The sequence below is a fragment of the Netta rufina genome, assembly GCF_964035555.1.
Source record: "Netta rufina genome assembly, chromosome: 4".
NCBI classification, from domain to species: Eukaryota; Metazoa; Chordata; class Aves; order Anseriformes; family Anatidae; genus Netta; species Netta rufina.
The window spans coordinates 5514240-5535291 of NC_140127.1; the positions used below are offsets into that span (position 1 = coordinate 5514240).

Here is a 21052-nt window from a genome sequence, read left to right on the forward strand (position 1 = left end):
GGACTACAAATAACTGCTCTTGATGGACGCAGACCCACACAGAAAGGCTCCATGGTCCTACACAGTCCTCTTAGAGGGAAGGTGCCTTTAGTTTTCAGTCTTCCCCACAAGAACAACCTGGGTTTTAGGGGAAGGGAAAGGGGGCAGTGCCCTTGTCCCCCTGAAGTTACACCTCAATGCAATTTCTTCCCCAAACTAAAATTTAATACCTACAAAGGGAGGTGGGTGTTGAAAGGTGCTAATGCATGCTCTCCAAAACCATTTGCAGGAGCATCAGTGATTTTAGTAAGTGGTCTTCATTCTCCCTTACGAGAAGGAGGAAAACACAGGGCAAAATGCAAGTACACCACCTTTAAAAGTGACTACCACCACCACCACCAAAAAAGTAGTGCTTGCCCTCGATTTTTTTTTTTTAATAGTTGAACATTTGAGAAAAGATGACAAGCAGCTCTTGGCCAACAGCTGGACTATATTAAAAAGGTTTTATTGCAATAATACAGAAGTTACAGGAGTTTTGGACATACGTAAAGCTTCAAAGGGTCAAGGTCAGGTTTTCGCCCAGCAATTAAGGCAAGTGGATGTAATCTCTTTAATATCAACAGCAAGCATATGTTTTACTAGCCACTGAGGAAACAAAGTGGAAACTAAGATCACATATAAATTAGCATAAAGCAGAACAGAATGCAGACTTTTTTCATCTGTACTTGGCAGAAAATCAGTGGTTAGTTACAACATTCACAAAAAGAAAAGGTCATCTATTAGAAAGATACAGCATGAGGTAACATGAAAATTTAGCTGAATTAAGGAAATTTGAATCGGTCTCAAGGAAAGGTTTATGTTCTGCAGTCTGAAAATAAACTAAGCTATTCAGCATAGTTGAAAAAAACATTTGTTTACTTTACATTAGTTTTCTTCACATAAAAGTAACCTAGTCTCACTTCCTTCTCAGCCTTCTCATTCAAGAAGTGACTAAAGAAATTCTCCTTCACCCCATATGCAATTGAAAGATTGGTTTCAGTAGCACACGGCCACTTCTAGCTTGCTCAGAGGTTAAATTTTATGAGTTTTGATAAAGCATATTTGTAATTTCAAGGGACTTTACTAATCAAATGTAAACTTTACTCCAAAATATTAAATGGATGTAGAATACTTAAAAATAACAATTGTTGGAACAATAAAGTCAACGTCGTTCCAAATTAGATTAGAACCAAATAGCATCATTTTAAAACAAAATTAACAGCAAAATATAACTGATTACTTTCTTAATAACCTATTATACCCCTACAAACTACATGTACAAGCTTTAGCACTATAATGCTTTCCTTGGAAATCAATCCTCCCCAGTCCCACTATGAGTGGGATAAAAAAAAATAAACTCCCATGTGCTTATATGCTTAAAGAAAAAAAATCCATTCCTCAAACTGTTTTGCCCTCGATTGAGTAATCAAAGCATTTGCTGATTCTGCTTTTAACAGGCAAAATCTCTCTGAAACAAGCAAACAACCCCAGAGTTTAAAAAAACAAAAAGTCATTAGGTATTTAAAGAAATATGAATTGATTTGAACTAAAGATAACCAAATGACAGAATTAAGGCCAAAGCAGAATTGGAAGTTTAAAGTAAGCCCTCAAAACCAATATAATATTCCTTTCCCAAACTTTATCTTAGCCTTTGAATCCTATCAACACTTAGTAGATGACTATATAACAGTCAACAGCCTACGTTGTCAACAGCTATGTAGCTGCTGTCTTAACACCTATTTTCTTTAAGTCTGGGCTGTGTTTTCATATGCTTCATTTCAGCTTGTAGGCAACCTTTGGATGTTTATTTTTATAGGCACTTTATTTGCAAAAACCTTTGTTAAAAGCACATTGAAGATACTGGGAAGTTCTCTGAGTAAGACTGGTGCACTGGCAAATATTCCTGTAACTCACAGCAGGTGCTAACACTAAAAGTCTGCACTAACTAGTCAAGTACCTGTCACTAGCTCACAAAGGCTTCATTTTGCAGGGCATTTATATATGCAGCCATTTATTTGTTAATATTTTTAAAATATTGCACTTGTTTTAGTAAATGAAAAAGATAACTAATTGTATCCGAGGCATCCTGTAGTTAAGATAAGAAAGTTATATTCCACTGCGGCTTAAAACTGTTGCAGATGACTTTGTTCTCTCTTTGGCTCTTCCAAATTTTCTACTACTAAAGCAAGCCCTGAGGGAAGTGGTGAGATAGTGCAGATTCCTGTCACTAGGTCACCCATCTTACCCTGCTTTTATCCTAAATTGTTTGTTTCTGCTTTAAGTGAAATTACCGTAACATTCTTCCGAAAGACACAGGAGTTCCTTAAAGTAAATCTTAGAGAAGCTTGTTTGTTTCCTGAAGTAACAAAAGGAAATTATTCAAGAGAACTTATGCCAGTATATAAGAGAGAGCAGTTCATTAAGACCTTATGGCGCAACCTTCACGCGCATTGCGGATGAAATTTGTAGCCAGTCTGTATGTTCAAGCACCCAGAAGTGGAATGATTATTCTATACTTTCTCATGCATAAATCTCACTTATTTCAGAGTTGGCTATAGTAAAGTTTCCAAATATTACAGGCAGTGCTTTCACTACTGCAAGTTGAAAAGTAAGGAGCTTTTGACAAGAGCTAAAGGGTTTGATTTCTCTCAGAGAGAAAACATAGATACTGCTGCCTGAAGATTCAATGGAAAGTGATTAGGAAGCACATTACCCTTCATTATATGCAACAAAACAATAACAACAAAAGAAAAATATTCTGCAACAGAAGGCACAAGAAAATTTTCTTAAAAAATTTAATTTTAATCTTAAAAGGTTGCTCGTGAAGTTTTAAAATAGTTATAAAGTGACTTGACTTTTCCATAGTCTCAGTCTTAGTTTAAGACTTTCTCACCTTTATTCATAAAGTCTGACTATAAATTGCCCTGATAATTTTGTCAAGCTACATTTCTGCTCTTCAGATATGGCTACATGGTCATCTCCCTTCACAAATATTTTTCAAAACCTTCAGCAAGAGATGCACCTATGCTAGAGAGTAATCAGTGTTCTTCTCGTACAGTTTTGTCCATTTCATATTCATTTTCTGTCTTCAAGGCTTCAACAATAGTGATGAAACCAGAGAACATTTTTCTTAAATTATTAGCCTATGCCTTAACCCGACCCAGTAGCTTTTACATTTTAGACCAAGCTTCAAAAGATTAACCATCCTAAGTACATATGAAAATTCAGTCTCAGACTTCTAGTCTATACCCATGTACACTCCTAACTTCTTCCTGCCTTTAAAATATTTACAATTATTTTTTATTTATATGAAATAAATAGAAAAGGGTCATATTTATATAAAAAGCATTTGGAACAAGCTTAAAATATAGAGAAATTGCTTTATTGAAAAAGGTGTCAAAACAGCTTTGCTTAATGTTCATGGGTGAGAAGAGAATACCAGCTCTTGATAATTTTCTTGATAAGAGATTATTAGCACCATAAATGGACATAGATTTTTGATTTTAAAAGATGTGTGTTCATGTAAGTAGTCCAAAGTATTGCATTTGTTTAGTACATAGGCTGACCATAAAAAGTTTCAACTCTTACGTGCCAAGTGAATAAACCACAATGGACAAATTTCTTCAACATTTTTACCAAATTCATGGTCAACAGTGCAAGTGATCATGACAGATAGCACCTTTTCAGATAAGCTATAAGATGCTTACATTATTGCTATTTTTTTTTTTTTAAAGTACAGCTAGTGCAACAGTTTTTTATACAGTGAACATAGATCGCAGCGTCTTACAAATCACAACTCTAGTATCTCATGGCATACAGCAAACTATAACACTGAGTTGTCACCCACTCAACCAGAATTGCTGACATGCTAGAAAGTGTCACAATATCCTGAAAATTTTACAGTTTGAGAGCTAACTCTTGCTAGTTCGAAATAACTTGCATAAAAAGGATGCCCAGTTTGCAGACATCAGTAGAAACTGCAGCGCAGAAGGCCTAAAGTAGTACCATATTTTAAAATAGGGTTATGCTGCATGTGTTTGTAGAACTGGATCCCAAAGCCATAAAAAAAAGACAATTGAAAGTGGCCATATATTGGTATCTAAGCATGCACACCCCACAGCATTCCTGTATTACCACCTCTGGTTCCACAGCAGCCAACGACACTTCTGGCATAGGTTTTCCTAGGCTGGATACGTAGCGCCAATTAACAAAGCTAGGAATTCAACCTAGGAGAAGCAATACAAGAAAAGCTGTTGGCTGATGACAACAGAACCATATTGCAGTCAGAAGTGATGTCCTGTGTTGTTTTTAAACAGAAACCTCTGGACTTCTCCGCAGTTCTCCTCAAAGTCAGATGGAAATGGTAAGATCTGCAGCCCACAGATCATTATTTCCTCTTTCTTTCAGGTTCCTGGGTGCCTTACAAAACAGCCAGAACTCATCTTTACCACACTCAGACATGCCCTCCTGGACCAGTCAGTAAACCAAAATGAACGTACTAAACATTCACAGAGCAAGAATTTCTCAAAGCAATTGATTTCTGACAAAGCAGCATGCCCCAGGATGGTAGGTTTTGTACTTGAAGATAATTTCAGGTTGAAAGTAGTGCAAAGATGTGTCCAGCAAAGATAGCTTCAAAATTACGAACCAAGCCAAAAGGTTTCTTGAATGTAAATCATTCTTCTGCACCACACCACTTAGAGGGTAATTAATAGAAGCAAGTGAATAAAGATAGAAGCTCAAGGCAGCTTATGCTAAACGTAGGCAGCATTTTGAATGGCCACAAACTATGAAAAATTGGAATGTAAAACCAGCTTTTACAGTAATAAAGAAGCCCTGATAACAAGTTAACCAAAGTAGAGGAGAGGCTGAAGTTCAGCTGTATTGTTTAAGGTCCATACAGTTATAATTCACAGGGTGGAAGATGCAAGCAAGCAGGGAGATAGATTTCCCCGCCACATTCTTAGCACTCCTGCTGTCCCCTAATCATTTAAGTAGTATACAAACAGACCCACTTGCTTCAAGTGCGGCTCACACGCTGGACCTAATCTCAGCTTACGTACGCTGCAGACTTGAAACACAGCTCTCCGGTAACTGGCTTTACAGTGGGCTGCCTTTTACAGAAGAGAAAAGCATGGGAAGGACTGAAGTGATCTTTGCTAGGCTTTCTAACTGCTGCTACTTCTGGTGCTGGGCCCTTGGTCTGAAAGAATCCCCAAAGGACAAGCAAAGATGGCTCAGCCTGTTATGCAAGTAAAACCCAGACTTTTTCCCCAGTGAAAAGATGAGGCTGTGTTCCACCTCCAGTATCACGTACGCAGAACAGAGCACCCTGCACAGGCGTGCTTGGTGCCTGCGTGACGTTTCCGCCTTGAGATCAGAATTTTTTCTGACCACATTTGATAGAAAAGTCATCTTCAGATATATTTTGGCAAAGATACTTTCTGAAAATTAATCTCAGTTGGCACAAAGTAGATTCCCCTGTAAAGTCTTCCCAGTTTCACCAACACTAGAAGACCTTATTATAGAGAAGGCAAATACAAGACCTGAAATTAACACTATATAGCCATGGCTTGAAGGATGAGCATTTCTGCTAGAGGAAACTCACACAGAGACTTTATAAAACACCTCAGGCACTGTAGATATAATAGAGCCACATTTTTTCCGTTGACATTTACCAGAACTAAACTCCCTTAGGAACAACCGTACAGCAAGTGAAGGACAAAATACTCACTGCTCATCTAGATGAAAGGCAGTGCCAAGCAGTAGAGCATCATTTGAGAACGCCACATTTGAACACAGCTAAGCATAATTGTATAAATACAGCATTTTTCTATGGTATAGTTAAGACTACCTGCAGCATGCAACCAAAGAGTCACCTGAATTGAAAATGTTCTTCCAGCAGCAGCTGTTTTGCCCTGTCCTCCTTTAATGGGTTGCATCTTTAAGTGCTAGCCCACAGCAGCTAACCACAGAAAGTGAGCTTCGAGTATTTGCTAAGTTCCAAGTCCCTAGGAATTAAAACACTTCCACTGAACATGAGTTGTCTTCTGGTTTTAAGCAGTAATATTCATCAGGAGAGAAAGAATCCTCAACACCAAGAATTATTTCAGATCCATGCTAGAAGCAGCATAATTTACTACATCTTAATGTTTTAAGTGGTTTATAACTGAAAGATTGGTTAGTGAAATAAAAGATGAGTTCAGAAGCACAACTGCTCTCCTGCAGCATTTTGTGATTATTTCAGGCTAGGCTGAGATAGCTTACATACTTTCTAGGTTAATAAGGTTTAAACAAATAGTTAAATCCGGAGAAACTTGAGCCAACTAGGACAAGGTTCAGTATATGGTAAGTATCACAGCACTTTGTTCTTGTTTCAAGAACTACTAGCGACAGCTTGGAGGAACTGCTCACAAAAATTAATATTTTATTTTTTTAGATCTCCAAGCATCTCTTATCCACATGTTTTTCTTATAGGGGATATTACGGATGAGAACCAGTACAGCTGACAGCAGACATGCATCTCTACTGTTAAGCACTTCACTTTATAGTGCCTGTTACTTCCCAGTCACACATTCCTCACAGCACTATTGCATATAATTCTACCTTACTTGGAAGTTAGTTGTAGTGGTAGCTCAATTTCTTGTAAAAAAGCAATAATACGGTCACTCCAATGTATTCATCTTCCTTACTTTTTCTTTTTAAATACTAAAACGCAAAGGCTTTCTGTTCAGTCTCAGTGCCTTGGCACTCTCCCTTGCACTGAAAAGCATCATAAAGTAACATAAGAAGCTTAACTTACAAGCAGAATTACTTCGGTGGCATGCTGGGACATTTTTATGTGCACTTAACCAGCAACACATTTGAATAGTGGCCAACAGAAGTATTTATTTTAAGATCCTTTTTTTCAGTAACAGAATTTAAGTCCCATTAATTTTAGTGCCCAGTATGGGGAACACTTTGACTTGGAATTGTTCAGTCTTACAGTAATCATTTTAGTGTTGTGCACCTACAGAAGCCTCCTAAGCAAGTCCAAAACATTTTGTACGGATAAAGATGCCAATGGAGCTTTACAGCTCTGAAGTCAGCCAGAAATGAAAACTAGTTCCAAAGATTTGTTCAATACACCCGTTAGATTGAGCAGGTTTCTAAAGTTACCCCATGAATCTTTAAGATAATTTTGGTAAGTTAAGAAAAAGATGTGGAGAAAGTTCCTTTAATAGTAAATGGGCAGACTTCATCTTGCACTGAAATTAATGGAGCTGATCTCCAGAGCCATAAGTCATACTTCACGTTTACTGAAAAGAGACAAGCGATTTGGTTCAGTACCAAACATAGGCAGGGTAAGTTATCTACCCCGATACTAATGATGGGAGAAAGTCAGAGTTTGAACAGATTGAGATTTAAGATGTGGGTAAGAGGATTTGCAGTGATCTCATTAACAGAATTCTCTCTCATGTCTTAGAAGTATTCCAGAACTCACGAGTATTTTATTACTGAGCTTTGTTTCTCAGTTATATGAAGGCTGTATTTTCTTAACATAAGAGTCTTGATTTTCCTCCCTCCTTTGAAAAAAAAAAAAATAATAAAAAATCCAGCGCTACAGTTCATAGCAAGTGTTTGGCACAGCTTTTTGCTACTACCCCAACTGTAGCTATCTTTCCAAGAACAGCGGAGAATGATTAGCATCTAGTACCGTTCACATCCACAAGGGAGTGCTAAGCACCTAGCAGACATCTCAATTTACAGGGCTTTCAAGCGTTACTCATTTCTGACATCGGAACTAAGCGTCTGCAGCATGACAACGTAGCAGCACACTTGAAATGCTGAGGTTAAGCTGTTAAATGCAGTCTGGCATTTGAATTCCCAATAAACTTTGGTTAACTTTAGTTAGGCAATGCAGAGCACCCAGCAGCATTCAAAGCATGCTGATAAGCAGGTGTTCAAGTGTAGCTTTTTTTTTTTTTTTTTTTAAAGTGCCTAGGAAGTTCAACATGTAGATGCTCTTCAGTAGAGAGAAGGAGCATTTTATTTATAGCCATAGTACAGGTGTAGCTCATGACATCTCTAAGATTATCATAACCCCAGGAAAAATAAATAACATACTGCTAAAACAGCAGGGCATACATAGCCCAGATCTGCCTAGAATCAAGTGACCAGTAAGTTACATGGATCCCAAGATCCTCCTGTTCTTCTCACCCACTGCAATCCCCTTCCTCTTAGAAGGAAACTGTTTTCAGCTTTACATTTCAGCTTTACAGTTCATATGCTATGATCACTATGTTCTTGAAGTTACGTACCAGCTGTGTTTTGGATTGGATAAACTACTACAGCAGTAAGAGCTACCATGTAGCATTATAGCATTACTTACCCCATTTCATCACCATATATATAGGCCCCAAAAGTCTTCAAGCACATCTGTGTTAAGTTTGCAAGAACAATTTAAAGCCATAGAGATAAAGGTTTTTTTTTTTTTTTTTTTTTTTGTAAAGTAAACACACACCCTTGTGAGGTGTTTGATACAGTGGAGAAAAGTTGAGCACTTAAGGTGGGATTGAGCCAGAACAGGAACCAGGTATTTTGCGCTAGGGCTGCCACTTACTTTCCTTCTGCATTACCATAGAAGTTTCTATCAGATTGAGCAGCAGAATGAAAGCTCACATTGACCAATAAAAGCAAAACGTTTTCATTGTATTATGTTTTCTCCTTCCATCAATAGGAGTTTCCTGTGCAAAAAAAAGAAACCTAATCCTGCATGAAGAAATTCTACCTGGCAGATATTTTTACAGAAAACTCAGAGACATAGTAGTGGCTATGCAGATGATTAGTTACCTGTTATCAAAGCATTTTATTATTCAGCCACCAGATGAAAGCCACTGTTTAAGCTCCTTACTGGAACGCTTTGCATCATGTTATTTTCAAGGCATGGTTAAGACTAGTGAAATTCATTCACTATTTTCTAGAAGACAGTATTACTAGTAGTGGCTTATCATGAACATATTTGAGATATCAAAGCCTAGAGTTCAGTTTCAGAAAGATATTATGCTCTATGAAGTTATAGTGATCCAACAAGCATCTTGGGAGATTTACAGACCGTCATTGAACTAAGTCAGTGGTACAAAAAAAAAAAAAAAAAAAAGGACTTTTATGCAAGTGTTTTGATTCCAGCCTTTTAGCAGCTCAAGATCTATAAGGAGCAAGCAAATGACTGCGTAGGTATGTCCATACACACATAACTTCCAGGGGCATGTTAGAAAATTATGAGAAGCTTATTTAAAATAAAACCAAAACAGCAGAATTTCTTTCTTAACTAAGTTTTGCCAAGAATATATTGTAAGGAACATTGTTTATTGTATTTTACTTCAATAACGCACAAAAATATTTGAAATGCACATTAATTCTCATATACAACTTAGTTATTGATCCCCTTAACTAAAAAAATCGTATTTAAATACTCTGTATTGCATTTTAATACTTTAACTGGACTCTTTTTAAAGAAGTTGTCATTATTTAAACTATGTTCACACTTGTTACTCAGTTCAAGACATTCTTAAAATAAACACCATTTCCACCTCAACTCTTAACGCAGTTTTTGCTTTGCTATCAGGATTAACTGAAGACTTGGAAATGAAACTGAGTTAACTGCAGAAATGAATACAGACAATGGGTTGTTAAGCATGGCATGCCAATTTCCTACTTTTTTTTTTTCCCCCAACAACACAAAACAAAAAGCAACAAGAACCAGGTAGCTGTCAATTTGCATTGTTGTTACATGTTCACACCATGGTAGTTTCCTACATTCTCAGCCAACAGGCTCATATACCCATTTTAGTTTGACTAAAACCCCAGGGGGAAAACCACGGAATTTGCATGAGTTATACCCCAGTGAAGTTTATTATGAAATGTTTTTAGGTAGTAATTGAAGAAATGCTACTGTTGGTTTTTTTTATTTACTTTGTGTGTTTTTTTTTCTCCAATTAAGTCACAGAAATATGTGCCAACAGGTAAAAAAGTAAGTTTGATGCAGAACTATGGCTCCCAAGCAAACTTGCTACATAGTTTCAGCAGAAAATAGCTACTAAAATTAAAAGTTCACTTTAAATATAGCCCCATTTCAAACCCGGTCTCTCAAGCAGGTGAGATCAACAGGACTTTGCCTGAATTATCAACAGTACGATCACTCTCCAGATGAGTAGTTTTGGTTAACATGTTTAACTACACAGTGTGTGCTTTTGTGTATATGCATATACATACACCAACAGTCACTGTATAGCTCTATACACAAGGCCGAACTGCAGTTAGAGACTTAGACTTTGAAATCGTGTCCTTTTTAAAAAATAATGTTTTAGGCTCCTTGAGCTCTGATGGTAGCAGCTATTCCTAATTTGCAAAGTTATCCGGTAGCACAACAGTTTAAATATAAAATATTAATAAAAATGTAAAAATTGATATCTAGTAGAGTATATGGAAGATAGTAGGGGTAGTAGTATTTTAGGGTCATAAGATATTCATGCCCACAGCATGTAGAAAATATTCAAGACTTGCCTCCAGCTCTACTAGTCACGTAAAGGTCTTACCTTCATTAGCAAGGATAGTGCAACAAACCACTTCTCACAACTGTGTTATTATTTGTATACTTCAATACACTGATATCGTGCTTTTACAGCTTAGCATGTCTGCCCTTACACTCCAGATCTCTGAAGATGACATTTTTGGGTGCTTCTGTGGATGAGCAATAGTTAGTACCGAAAGTGTTAATGGGGTCTTTGGCACCTCTATCTCATTAGTAAAGCAAAGTCCCGCTCCATTTTCTTTCAGGAAAAGTCCCATCAGTGGTGCATTCTACTAGCACTGAAGAGTAGAATAGGTCTGTACAGTATGATGATAGGAAAACATTATGAAACGGCAATATATTCATCTACAATTGTCTTTCCAATCAATTGCACAGAAGTTTGGTCCACTTCTTCAGTTAGCATAGTCCTCTTAAGAACTTTGGTTACAGCATTAACGTTTTGGTAAAAAAAAAAAAAAAAGAGCAGATGCTTTTCTTCAAGTAGATTTTTCATTGTCTTCTCCCATCTTCTGAACCCGTGAATACTTTTTGCATGAAGATTTGAAGCAGCTAGGAGGCCAAGATATTGGCCAGGAGAAGCTGCAAGGGACAGAGCCTTGCACGTTCTTCTCGAAGAAATAAAATATTGGGTACCACCATGCTCGAGAAAGAAAGTTTGTCTGCGAAGAGACCTTCAGAGTCTGTATTGACAAAAGTAGGTAAGGAGAAAAAGAACACAAAGAGACAATCAGTTTAAAGCACTAATAACCATTTAAGACCAAAAGAGGCAATATTCATGTGCATGTCTGCAAAGGCATGTTGTCTTGCAAAAATGCAGGTAAATACATTGCATTTAGCATGGAAAAAAGACTGATGAGTACTCAAGTAGGCTACAATATAAACATATACTACAAACTGAGCACCCTACAGAAAGGGATACTCTAAGTACTCCAGGGAGATAAAGCACTCAAGTCGTTTTGAAGGAGTCTTTTCAGGCATGTCATGTTTCCATTAATGACTAGTAGTTGAAAACGAGAATAAAATGTCAGTTCTCAAGCCCTTCTATGTTCCTACTTGAAAACACTGAAGTAAATGAAAATATCTTCTGAATAATATACTTTTAAACGACATTTACAGCAGAACTGCCAATGGAATTTCAAGATGGTGAGAAATACCATTTACCTAGAGCAACCTAAATTATCTACCGTTGATTCATAAACTTACATAATCAAGGGCTATTCTGCACATCCACAACAGCAACAAAACACTGAAGTTCAAAAAAAGTGTTTTTATGCCAAGATATCAGAAATGCTTTTTAGAACTTAAACCCCAGATTAAGAAGAGATTATTAAAGCATTAAACATTTACTTAAACCATAGTAGAGTCAAGCTCCTTGACAAACTCAATTAAAATTTCAATACTGACCTTCTAATTTTTATTTCAAAACTAAGAACTAATTTTGGCCAGTGAGCAGAATTAACAAATGCAGGCAATACCTTGATTCTGAACTTATTTGCGACTCACCTTTTCATTAGCCATCGAGTGGTACCACCAGAAGAGCCGTGTGGTGATGTAGTAAGCAATGATGACATCTACAGTGTAGTGTTCATGAGCAACAAGTATACAAATTATGCCAGCAGCACTCATCAGCCAGCAGATTAAGTGGTACCACCAGAAATGACGTGGTGAATCTGTAAGAACAGGGAGGTAAAGGGAATACAAAAGCAAACATATTACTATAGCAATCCACAGTGGGTTAAGTAGGAAATTAAAAAAAATATATATATGATGTAAGACTACTAAATTTTAAAGCATAAAACATTTATGATGAACCCAAGCAAACCAAATATAAGCTGTCACTAGAGGCAGACGGACCATCACCTGTTTTGTAGTCAATTTAAATTTTCCAGTTAACACCAATTCTATTTTCCACGTATCCTATAAAAAGTTATCCTACTAGGCTGCCCTGAATCTCCCGTTCTTTAGTCTATACTTGAGGTAGCTTTCATTCAAGTCCAATGTCTAGAACTGATGTAAACTGAGCACAAAATCAGATGAAACAGGAAAAAGACACATGTACTTTAAACTCCTAGGTTTTAGCTACTTCACTGAGATCTCTACTTTGCAAAACACTACACTGTATGGGGAAGAACAGTGCAAATTTACTCATCTTAACAAAAAAGTCTAAGTGGGAGCAAAGCTATTCTTCAAAATGTATTTAAGCCACTTCAGCAGCACAGTTCCCTTCCCTTTCTCTCCCCATTGAAAAATGTCTTGGGTGTCACAAAGACCATTCATAACTTCTGACGGGCCAACAGGCTTCATTTCACTTGCAGTGGGAGGTTTTGGCACCCTTTCCCTTGTGGAACTATGGTCAGCTTTTAATTTTACACACCAGCAGACAAGTTACTGATCTCAAACCCACCCAGCTAGTTTGATATAGGCCTGTGCAAAACAGCGGCTGTAAGACTTCAATTTCGGTGCATATGCCAGAAAAGTAAGCTTTCATGTTCCCCTAAACATTACAAATTCATACTTACTAGTTAAGAAAAGAATCAGAAGCCAAGTCATTTCAATAAGTTGAAACCAACCCCAAGCAATACACACAAGGCTAGAAATGCAAATTACTATTCTAGGCAAAAAAGTTGGAGTATGAGGGAAATAAATGAGGTAACAGCAAAGGATTAAAAATGCAAACAAATCCACTAAACTGGAAATAATAAAAACCTCATCATGCATCTGATACTGAAGTTTGTCATATCAGAAGAATGAGAGAGCATCAGTTATAGAGCACACCACCACAGAAACGTGTGCTTAATAATTAGGCAGCAAAAGACTCATTACAAGAATCTGTATGATACAAGTCTTCCAGCCCTTTGTGATAAAAGGGCAAGAATTACACTATCACTAAATAATGTGTTACCTGCATCTGTCTTTGTACTAAATACACTGAAGAGTATGAGAACAGCATTAAGCTGCAGTTACAGCCACAAACTAAGACATAATTTTGGTTTTAGGCCATTTTCCTAATACTGTACTGGTAATTTTGATGAGTTACATATGCCATTCCCTCAGTACTACTCACTTTACACAGATGACCAAGGCCTAAGAGTCAGGAGACAAATTAGTTATCTTAAACCTCTATTATAAAAGCTTATGAAATCTGCAAGCGCAAGATGGTTTTAGGTTTACAATATTAAAGAGGCATTTTGAGATGTTTTTGAAGGCAGAACGCAGCATTGCGACACACCTCTCCCTCAGCATTTTAACAGAGGGAGGCATTCAACTGATGCTAGCTAGTCCTATTTGTTTCAGTGAAAAGTCATACATTTCCATGAGCTACGCTAGCATTTGCGTAGTTTGGGATGTAACACTAAGAAGATTCCAGTTCCAAACACGCCAACTGAAAAGGAAACTCCTCACTCCTCATTTATAAGCAGACAAGTTACAAGGACAGAAGCACTGCTTACCATATATCAGACTCCAAAGTTGGCACTCAGTTCTGCAGAACTTCAGCTGATGCTGTGTGAGCAGCACAGACAGATTCCTCACCCTCCCCACACCCAATAACACTATAAAGCAGAAGGGGAAGCTGTAACCCCATTATCTCCTGCGTGCTTACCAAACTCTTATTACATTTGAAGTCCCAAGGAAGAGACTCTAGAAGAAGACATCCGAGGAGTAAAAAAAAAAAAAAAAAACCCACATCACTTTCCACTGTTTGATGTAACTAACACACTACATGCTTAGAAGAACATCGCTTCTGTACGTAGAAGCAGTGTGCAATGACTGTATGTTCAAGCCACAAAAATCGCTTCAAACCTAAAGCAGTCAGCCTGCACAGAGCTAGTCTGCAGTGTGTTTTAGCCAAAATTTGAATAACTTGTCAATGAATAATTAAATGCTGGCTTGCTTCAACCAATCACTTCATATAAAGCTAGAAGTGAACCGTCTAGTCACATCAAGCCCTAAAAATCCACACCACTTTTACTATACCTATGTTCCATTTTCATTCTGCAAAGTCATGACTCGTATTTTCAAGCATCTAAGCACACCATCTGTGTGGAGTTGTTCGGTAACTTTTGGAGGGCAGTGTTACATGTACTCCTATCACATGCTTTCCCAGTGCAACAGATACAAACGTGAACGTATTAAATACACCATAACTTACACTCTTTGATGAACAGGTAGATCAATGTTAGCACTACAGTGTGACCACTAAACAGGAAGTCTCCACAGAGGACGTGAGATCCAGTTATGGACAGACCACCACCAGATATCAGTCGCAGGATCCTCTGCAACTTTGCCTGAGAATCTCCATTCAACTAGACCACCAAAAAAAAAAAAAGTAAAACAAAAGTTAAGGTAGAGCGTAAATTACCTGAAAACACTTTTTGATAAAATTCTTATGCAAACTGATGTTGAGTTGGGGGAGACTGGAAGAAAAAGGACACATTTATCTTTATTTTCTTTGTGTTCTACCCCCCCAAAAAAAATCTCTAAACTTAGTAAATATAAAGTTGTTTGAGTTACAATCTCAGTCACAACTTACTGAGATTTAGAGGCTTTTTTTTTTTTAAATGCATTCAGATCAGGTCTTTATTTCAGACAAATGTTTGGCAAATACTCGCTTTAACTCAGTTTCACCTAAAGTGAAGGTTAATTCTAGGGGAAAAAAATTATAAAGTGTCTCAGGCTGAAAAATACCTGAAAGATTATCTAGTTCCAACCAATAGTATCATAAAGATAAAGGGATTTTTTCGTTTTTCAGAATCAGAGAAATATTCACATGGACAAAAAGATCCTGAAGAGCCATCAAGTTTCTCAGAGTTTGAGTAAACCCTCTTGTTTCAATGGCAGCAAAGTGTCTTTGCTGAAAGGACGTTTAAGATTCCCTTTGTTTGCCTCTTCCCACCCTTTGATAAAGCCTACAGGCAAAGTAATCCTGCAAGCTATTAAAGCAAAGTAGTTGAGGGACTCTACAACAGTGATGTAAATGAAGCTTTCTTCCGTAACAAAAGAACATAGCAGATGAACTATTTAAGTCAAGTTCTCCCAACTGGAAAGCATAAAACTGAATAGACATGTTTAAGGTTGATGAGATCCTACCCAAAAAGGTGACAAATTCATTTTAGTATTTGCTTTAATGAGCCATAATGACTCAGGCAGAGATTAAGACAAGAATTAGGAAGTAAGAGCTCTTACCTTTGGCGCACACTGAAAATGCATTCCAGGCACAGGTAAAGTGGTAACATACATAGTAATACAGCGGTACAGGTACAAAGTTCCTATTATAAAAAAAAACCTGCGTCCCACTATTGATCTGAAAGGAAGGGAAGAGGGGAAAAAAGGATTAACTACAAAGGTCACATGCAGGATACACGTGTAAGTGTTAGAGCTCTAGCTTCGTTAGATAGCTAAATACACAGAATTAAAGAGCAGCTCCACCCCACTGCTCCTTGCCTCAACACTTCTCTACAGCACTACTTTAAGTCAAATACTAAAAAGTCTTCCTTGATCATAGCAGGATACAGCAACTACCACAAAGGTCCCAGCAAAGCTATCTTAACATGGCCTCAGTCTGATTTAGGCACGAAATTTGGGCATGCTGTCAGGTACATTTTCCCTTGACTCAGTGACTTTTCTCGTATTTGGAAGTGAAGTACATGTTTATCTTAAATCAAGACAAGAGAACAAGCTTCTAGTCCAGCTGTAGAAGACAGTGGCTTCTTCCTCAAATGCATAAAAGTTTTGTTTTGTTTTAAAAAATATTGCTGATTTCCTGTTTAAATGTAGCCATTTCAGTAATCACAACTCTGGAATGCCCAACCCCGTAGTAAATTTGAGGAGTGAAAGTACATATCAAATTCCAGTTCAAAAACACTACATGATAAACAGGAGAAAGCCATCTCTCTGTATCCAGCATGGACACCGGAGCATTTTCTAATAGCTGTCCCTTCATCGTTTTCTGCCAGACCTATTCGACTATAAAGCTACAGATTGTACTGTAAGCTTTCTTCTACTACCCAAGTTAAGTGACAGAAACCAACACTTTGGAAACAGAGAAAGAAACAGTTACTTACTTATATCTAAGAAATAACCACTGGAATATCCATAATCCAACTAGTATCATTCCGTTTATTTCGGATACGGAAAAAGCCCATTTCACACGATCAACATAATCAAAAAATTTATCAGGCAAGGGAGGGCTAAGCTCCTTCGGAGGTACTCTCTCATGGACCACAGTGATCATGACAGTCGTTAGAATCAAGTTGAAGAGAGCATAGACAAAGGCAATGCCTGTTTTCCACCATTCCAGAGGAAATTTGTTCCTTGTCTCAGCAGGCATAGCAATCTGGATGTAATCGGGATATTTCTTTGCTGTTTTTCGCAAGCCATTGGACAAGCCCTTGGGTTTGCTATTGCCATTTTTGTTCTCCTCACTGACTGAGAGAGTAGGTCGTGTGTAGCCATTAGAAGCATCATTGTTTTGACCCTCCATATGTTCTTCAAGCTTCGCTGTCTCAATGGTATTCATTCACCCGGTTTGGGCCGTACAACTTGGGAGTTCGGGTGACTGTTTTCCAGGCTCTCTTTAAAGTCTCTTGCTCCTCAAAGTCCAGTGTTCTTGTTCCTAGATGATTTTTGATTATGGGTAAAATTCTTAAGATGAGTCCATTGTGCTGAAAAATACTGTAAAGCGAGTTGTGGAGACAACTTTTTCTCTAGAGCTGCATCATCTGCAAAAAAAAAATAATCAGGACCTTCAGAACTATTAACGTGACAATGAAAAAATCTTAGAAATGCTTATTATATATATGTTTATATCCATTTTACATATACAGTCAAAAAGAAACTAAAGGTGATACTGTAAAATCATTCAAGATTAGACTTATCAAGCTACAGGTTAGGCTTTTTCTTTTTTTAAAAGGAGAAGATGCACAGCCTTTAATCATCACAGCTCTCACTTTAGTTGTCAGAACTAAGACTAATCCACATGTGCAGCAATTCTGAGGCTTATCACTCCAGGGCATTTTGTATAAAATAATCACTCCTGTTTGATAATACAGTTACTGTATATTAACACTGTTTATCCATATAGATCGGTCAGCCAATCTTGTTAGTTCAGGTGATGAGACAAGAGAGAAAGCCACTACAGGATTTCATCTTGTAAGGCATAAAATCAGATTATCTAGGGAATTCACTCACGGATAGCTCAATTAAATATCCTTGGAACTAGAAGTATGTCAACTACAGCTGTTGTAGTACCCACTAAACAACATCTGGATTTTCAGAGAACTGAGAAATACTTCTGGATTAGATTCTTAGTTACGGTAACCAATATGTAGAATAAAGTATGAGTGATCTGTATTTTTCCATTGGTTTACATAGAAAGGGGTCTAAATAGATGTTTCAAACAGAAATGAGTAGCAAGACTCATTGTGCAGGATTTATTTCAGGCTGTATTTATCAATTCAGGAAAATCCGTCAGTTAAAGGCACCCATTGAAGTTTTCACTAGGTAAGTGAAAGCCATTTTCTATACTACACTTTACAGAGAAAGCACAGTTCACCTCTACAGAGCCAAAGTAGTTCTATAGTTGAATCAATAGCCAAGTTTTGTCTTTAAAAGTTCTGTGATATTGCCTTTAGTTGTAGCGTACAGTTTTTATTCTGTTCAATTCCCATTACAAAAGAAATAATATACAAAGTGTTCGCTGTCTACCTGCTAATTTTTTTTATTGCTTCTCTAAGAGGACAGCCCAACACTATCACCATCACCTCACACCTGCATGCCAAAACAGGCTGCTGCTGTAATGCTGTGCTGTGATTAGGATGGTAACTGGAGCTGCCCATCTCCCCGTTCCGTCATAGACCTTGTTTAGGAGAAAACAGGCTGTTTAGGAAAAGCTTGTTTAATAATTCATCTCTTTATAGCAAAGAACCTAAACTCAAGACAGTCTGGAAACTTTTGGTTTGATGTTTGTGTCTTTTTTAAAGAAGGGTATTTAACATGGTCAGCACATAAATCCTACTGATATTCTATCTACACTTCTTACAGCCAAACGACAAAATGGCTAATTAATTGATGCCAAATAAGATTCATACAATTAATCCCAAAATATTCAGAAGAGTATTCAAGAGGTATTTCTAAATTAACTTCTCAGTGGTTGGATTTTTCTAAATCCCTATCAAGTGCACGAGAAGCTACACACAAAGCAAACTCCCCCACCTGCAAAAGTGACAACCTGGAGAAGACAAGTGATGGTTTCTGATACTTTTTTCCTCCCTCTTATTCTGAGAAGTTCCACTTTCCTAAGAGTAGGGGATGCTTAAGCCAACAGCTGGGCAACAACTTCATTGTGGCGCTTGTCAAAACTAAGACTATTCTTTCAGAGCAGATGTTAAATCAGTCGTACTAGAGTAGGAGAGCATTTCAACTTCCATGTGTACTCATCTTGACACATTCCTTTCCCTGTCTGCTAAAGACAAGCATAAGACCCAAGACTTCAATGATGATACAGAAAAAACACTTCTGCTGTAGTGTCACATCTACACACAGATAAATGGAGATACAGCTAGACTTAAACGTTTGCTACTTCAGTGTTCAGAAGTCTTATGCCATTGGTAATTAAACGATACCTAGAAAGTAGTACCCTTGCATAACTATTTCTATAGACTGGTCAAATCTGCATGCATATGCATGTAACGGTACAGAAACGTGCTGATGTCTTATCGCAGCCACACAAGCACACAAAGAAACTCTTTCCTCAGTTCAGCTGTTTCCAAGAACAAGGCAAAGAGACATTTCACTGTTAACATTTAATTTCTGTGTAAGGCTTGTACTCTTCTGTATTCAAATCCAAATTCCAAGCAGAAAAAGTTTTTCCAGGTTTTTGGAACCATGGGTGAGCATTTGAAAGGAAGGAAGGAACAAAACCTGGTCTTCACACACAGTCCAAATCTCAAATTGTAAGAGCAAGCTCACTAGGGAGGAATCTGTGAGAGCATGTTACAACTTCCCCCTGTTTAAGTTCACACTGTATGTGTATTCTGATCAAAACACATATCGCCTGTTATGAATCATTAAGTTTACAGGAACCAGCTACAGTAAAAAAAAAAAAAAAAAAAAATTAGAATCAAGCTTGAGAGGACAAAAACCAGCCTACTTGATGCCTGTTTCAAGTTTATCATTGTTGCTTTCCTGGTTTTAATGAGATCTGATTCCAGAAGCAAAGAAGCCTAGCTCCAATTAGGCTGGTCATCATCCAGCAGGTTCCTCCTACATATCTGCCCTCTAACTAAACAGGTTACAGAGAGCAGTCCATTTCCAATGGCTAACATCAGAAGACCAGCAAGAAAAACAAGCTTTTATATGCTCTGCTCCAAAAGGCATTATCTCATAGAAAAAGCAGTTTGAGTTTCATTAAGGAAAATTACCTGGGGATAGGCATGGTGACGTTTTGCTCCTGCGTGATTCTTGATTTAATTGCAAGCATCACAGCCCAAGCACTGATTTCTGTCATGTTCCCAGGAAATGGATGGGGGAAAACGAGAAATCATATGCCAACTGTTGCCCTCCATACCAAAAGCAATAAAAACCATCTTCTCTTTTAATGAGCGGAGATCATAGATCTCCCAGGCTCACACAATTTTTACCAATAGCAGAAGTATAAGGCATGATAGACTTATTATTCTATTGACAGAAGAGTTAGAGCCTAAGCCTCATTTATGAAATCTTACAAGCGGTTCCTTCCTGATTCCCAACAGACGCACGTACATCTCTGAAAAGCATGCACATCCCCAACCCGAAGATGCAAAGCACACATCAGTATTCATTTAAGACCATACAACATGCGTGGGAAGACTGCGTTCCCCCCAAAACACCAATTTTAATCCTCAAAATACAAGATTAGATAAAGCTTTTTAAGAAGCGTAGTCAGTCATTCAGCACCAGCTTTTCCCTTCAGAGCTTTAAGGTATCACCAGGCATTAGCGGAGCATTACACTAATGCAGTATTCATAAGTGAAGTCACCCTTTTGTTTCCTAACATTTAATCTTCATCTCATATACCTGTTTCAAGGATCACTAAATCACTGAACACAACCTACTCTGCAAGCTGTGAGAAGTCACGCTCCTTTTGATCACTGAAGATTAGAAAGAACAGAATGTCTCAAACTCAACACATTGAAGAGAAAAATGAAGAGTCATAGGTCACAGAACTGAACATTTGACTTTTGACTTGGCAGGTTCACTTCAGAAGCTATCCTACGATGGAAGCAGTCAGTTTAACAGGTAGATCTGTCATACCACAAAATTCTTAGAACTGAAAAAAGCACTCCCTGACTCAACGAAGGAAACACAAGCAACCTGTTTCATGGTACCTCTTCAGTGCTTGCAGCAAGAGTGACAAGCAGCACGATGTGGCTGGACTCCTCGTTCCTCCCTGGCACACAGAGGTCAGCCAGCCTTGAAGCCCAC

General features: G+C 37.7%; 1 protein-coding gene across 2 annotated transcripts in view; it reads right to left on the reverse strand.

Moving 5' to 3' along the window:
- Nucleotides 1–514: 514 nt before the first annotated feature.
- The window catches only part of SGMS2 (sphingomyelin synthase 2), a 39361-nt gene continuing 18823 nt past the window's right edge, over nt 515–21052 (reverse strand). For both annotated transcript variants that reach the window (XM_084286334.1, XM_084286335.1), the window contains exons 2-6: nt 16654–17310; nt 15776–15893; nt 14742–14895; nt 12095–12261; nt 515–11271 (exon numbers count right to left, since the gene is read on the reverse strand). In XM_084286334.1, coding sequence (XP_084142460.1) covers nt 11068–11271; nt 12095–12261; nt 14742–14895; nt 15776–15893; nt 16654–17108 — 1098 coding nt within the window. In that variant the 5' untranslated portion in view covers nt 17109–17310 and the 3' untranslated portion in view covers nt 515–11067. The remainder of the gene's footprint in view (nt 11272–12094; nt 12262–14741; nt 14896–15775; nt 15894–16653; nt 17311–21052) is intronic.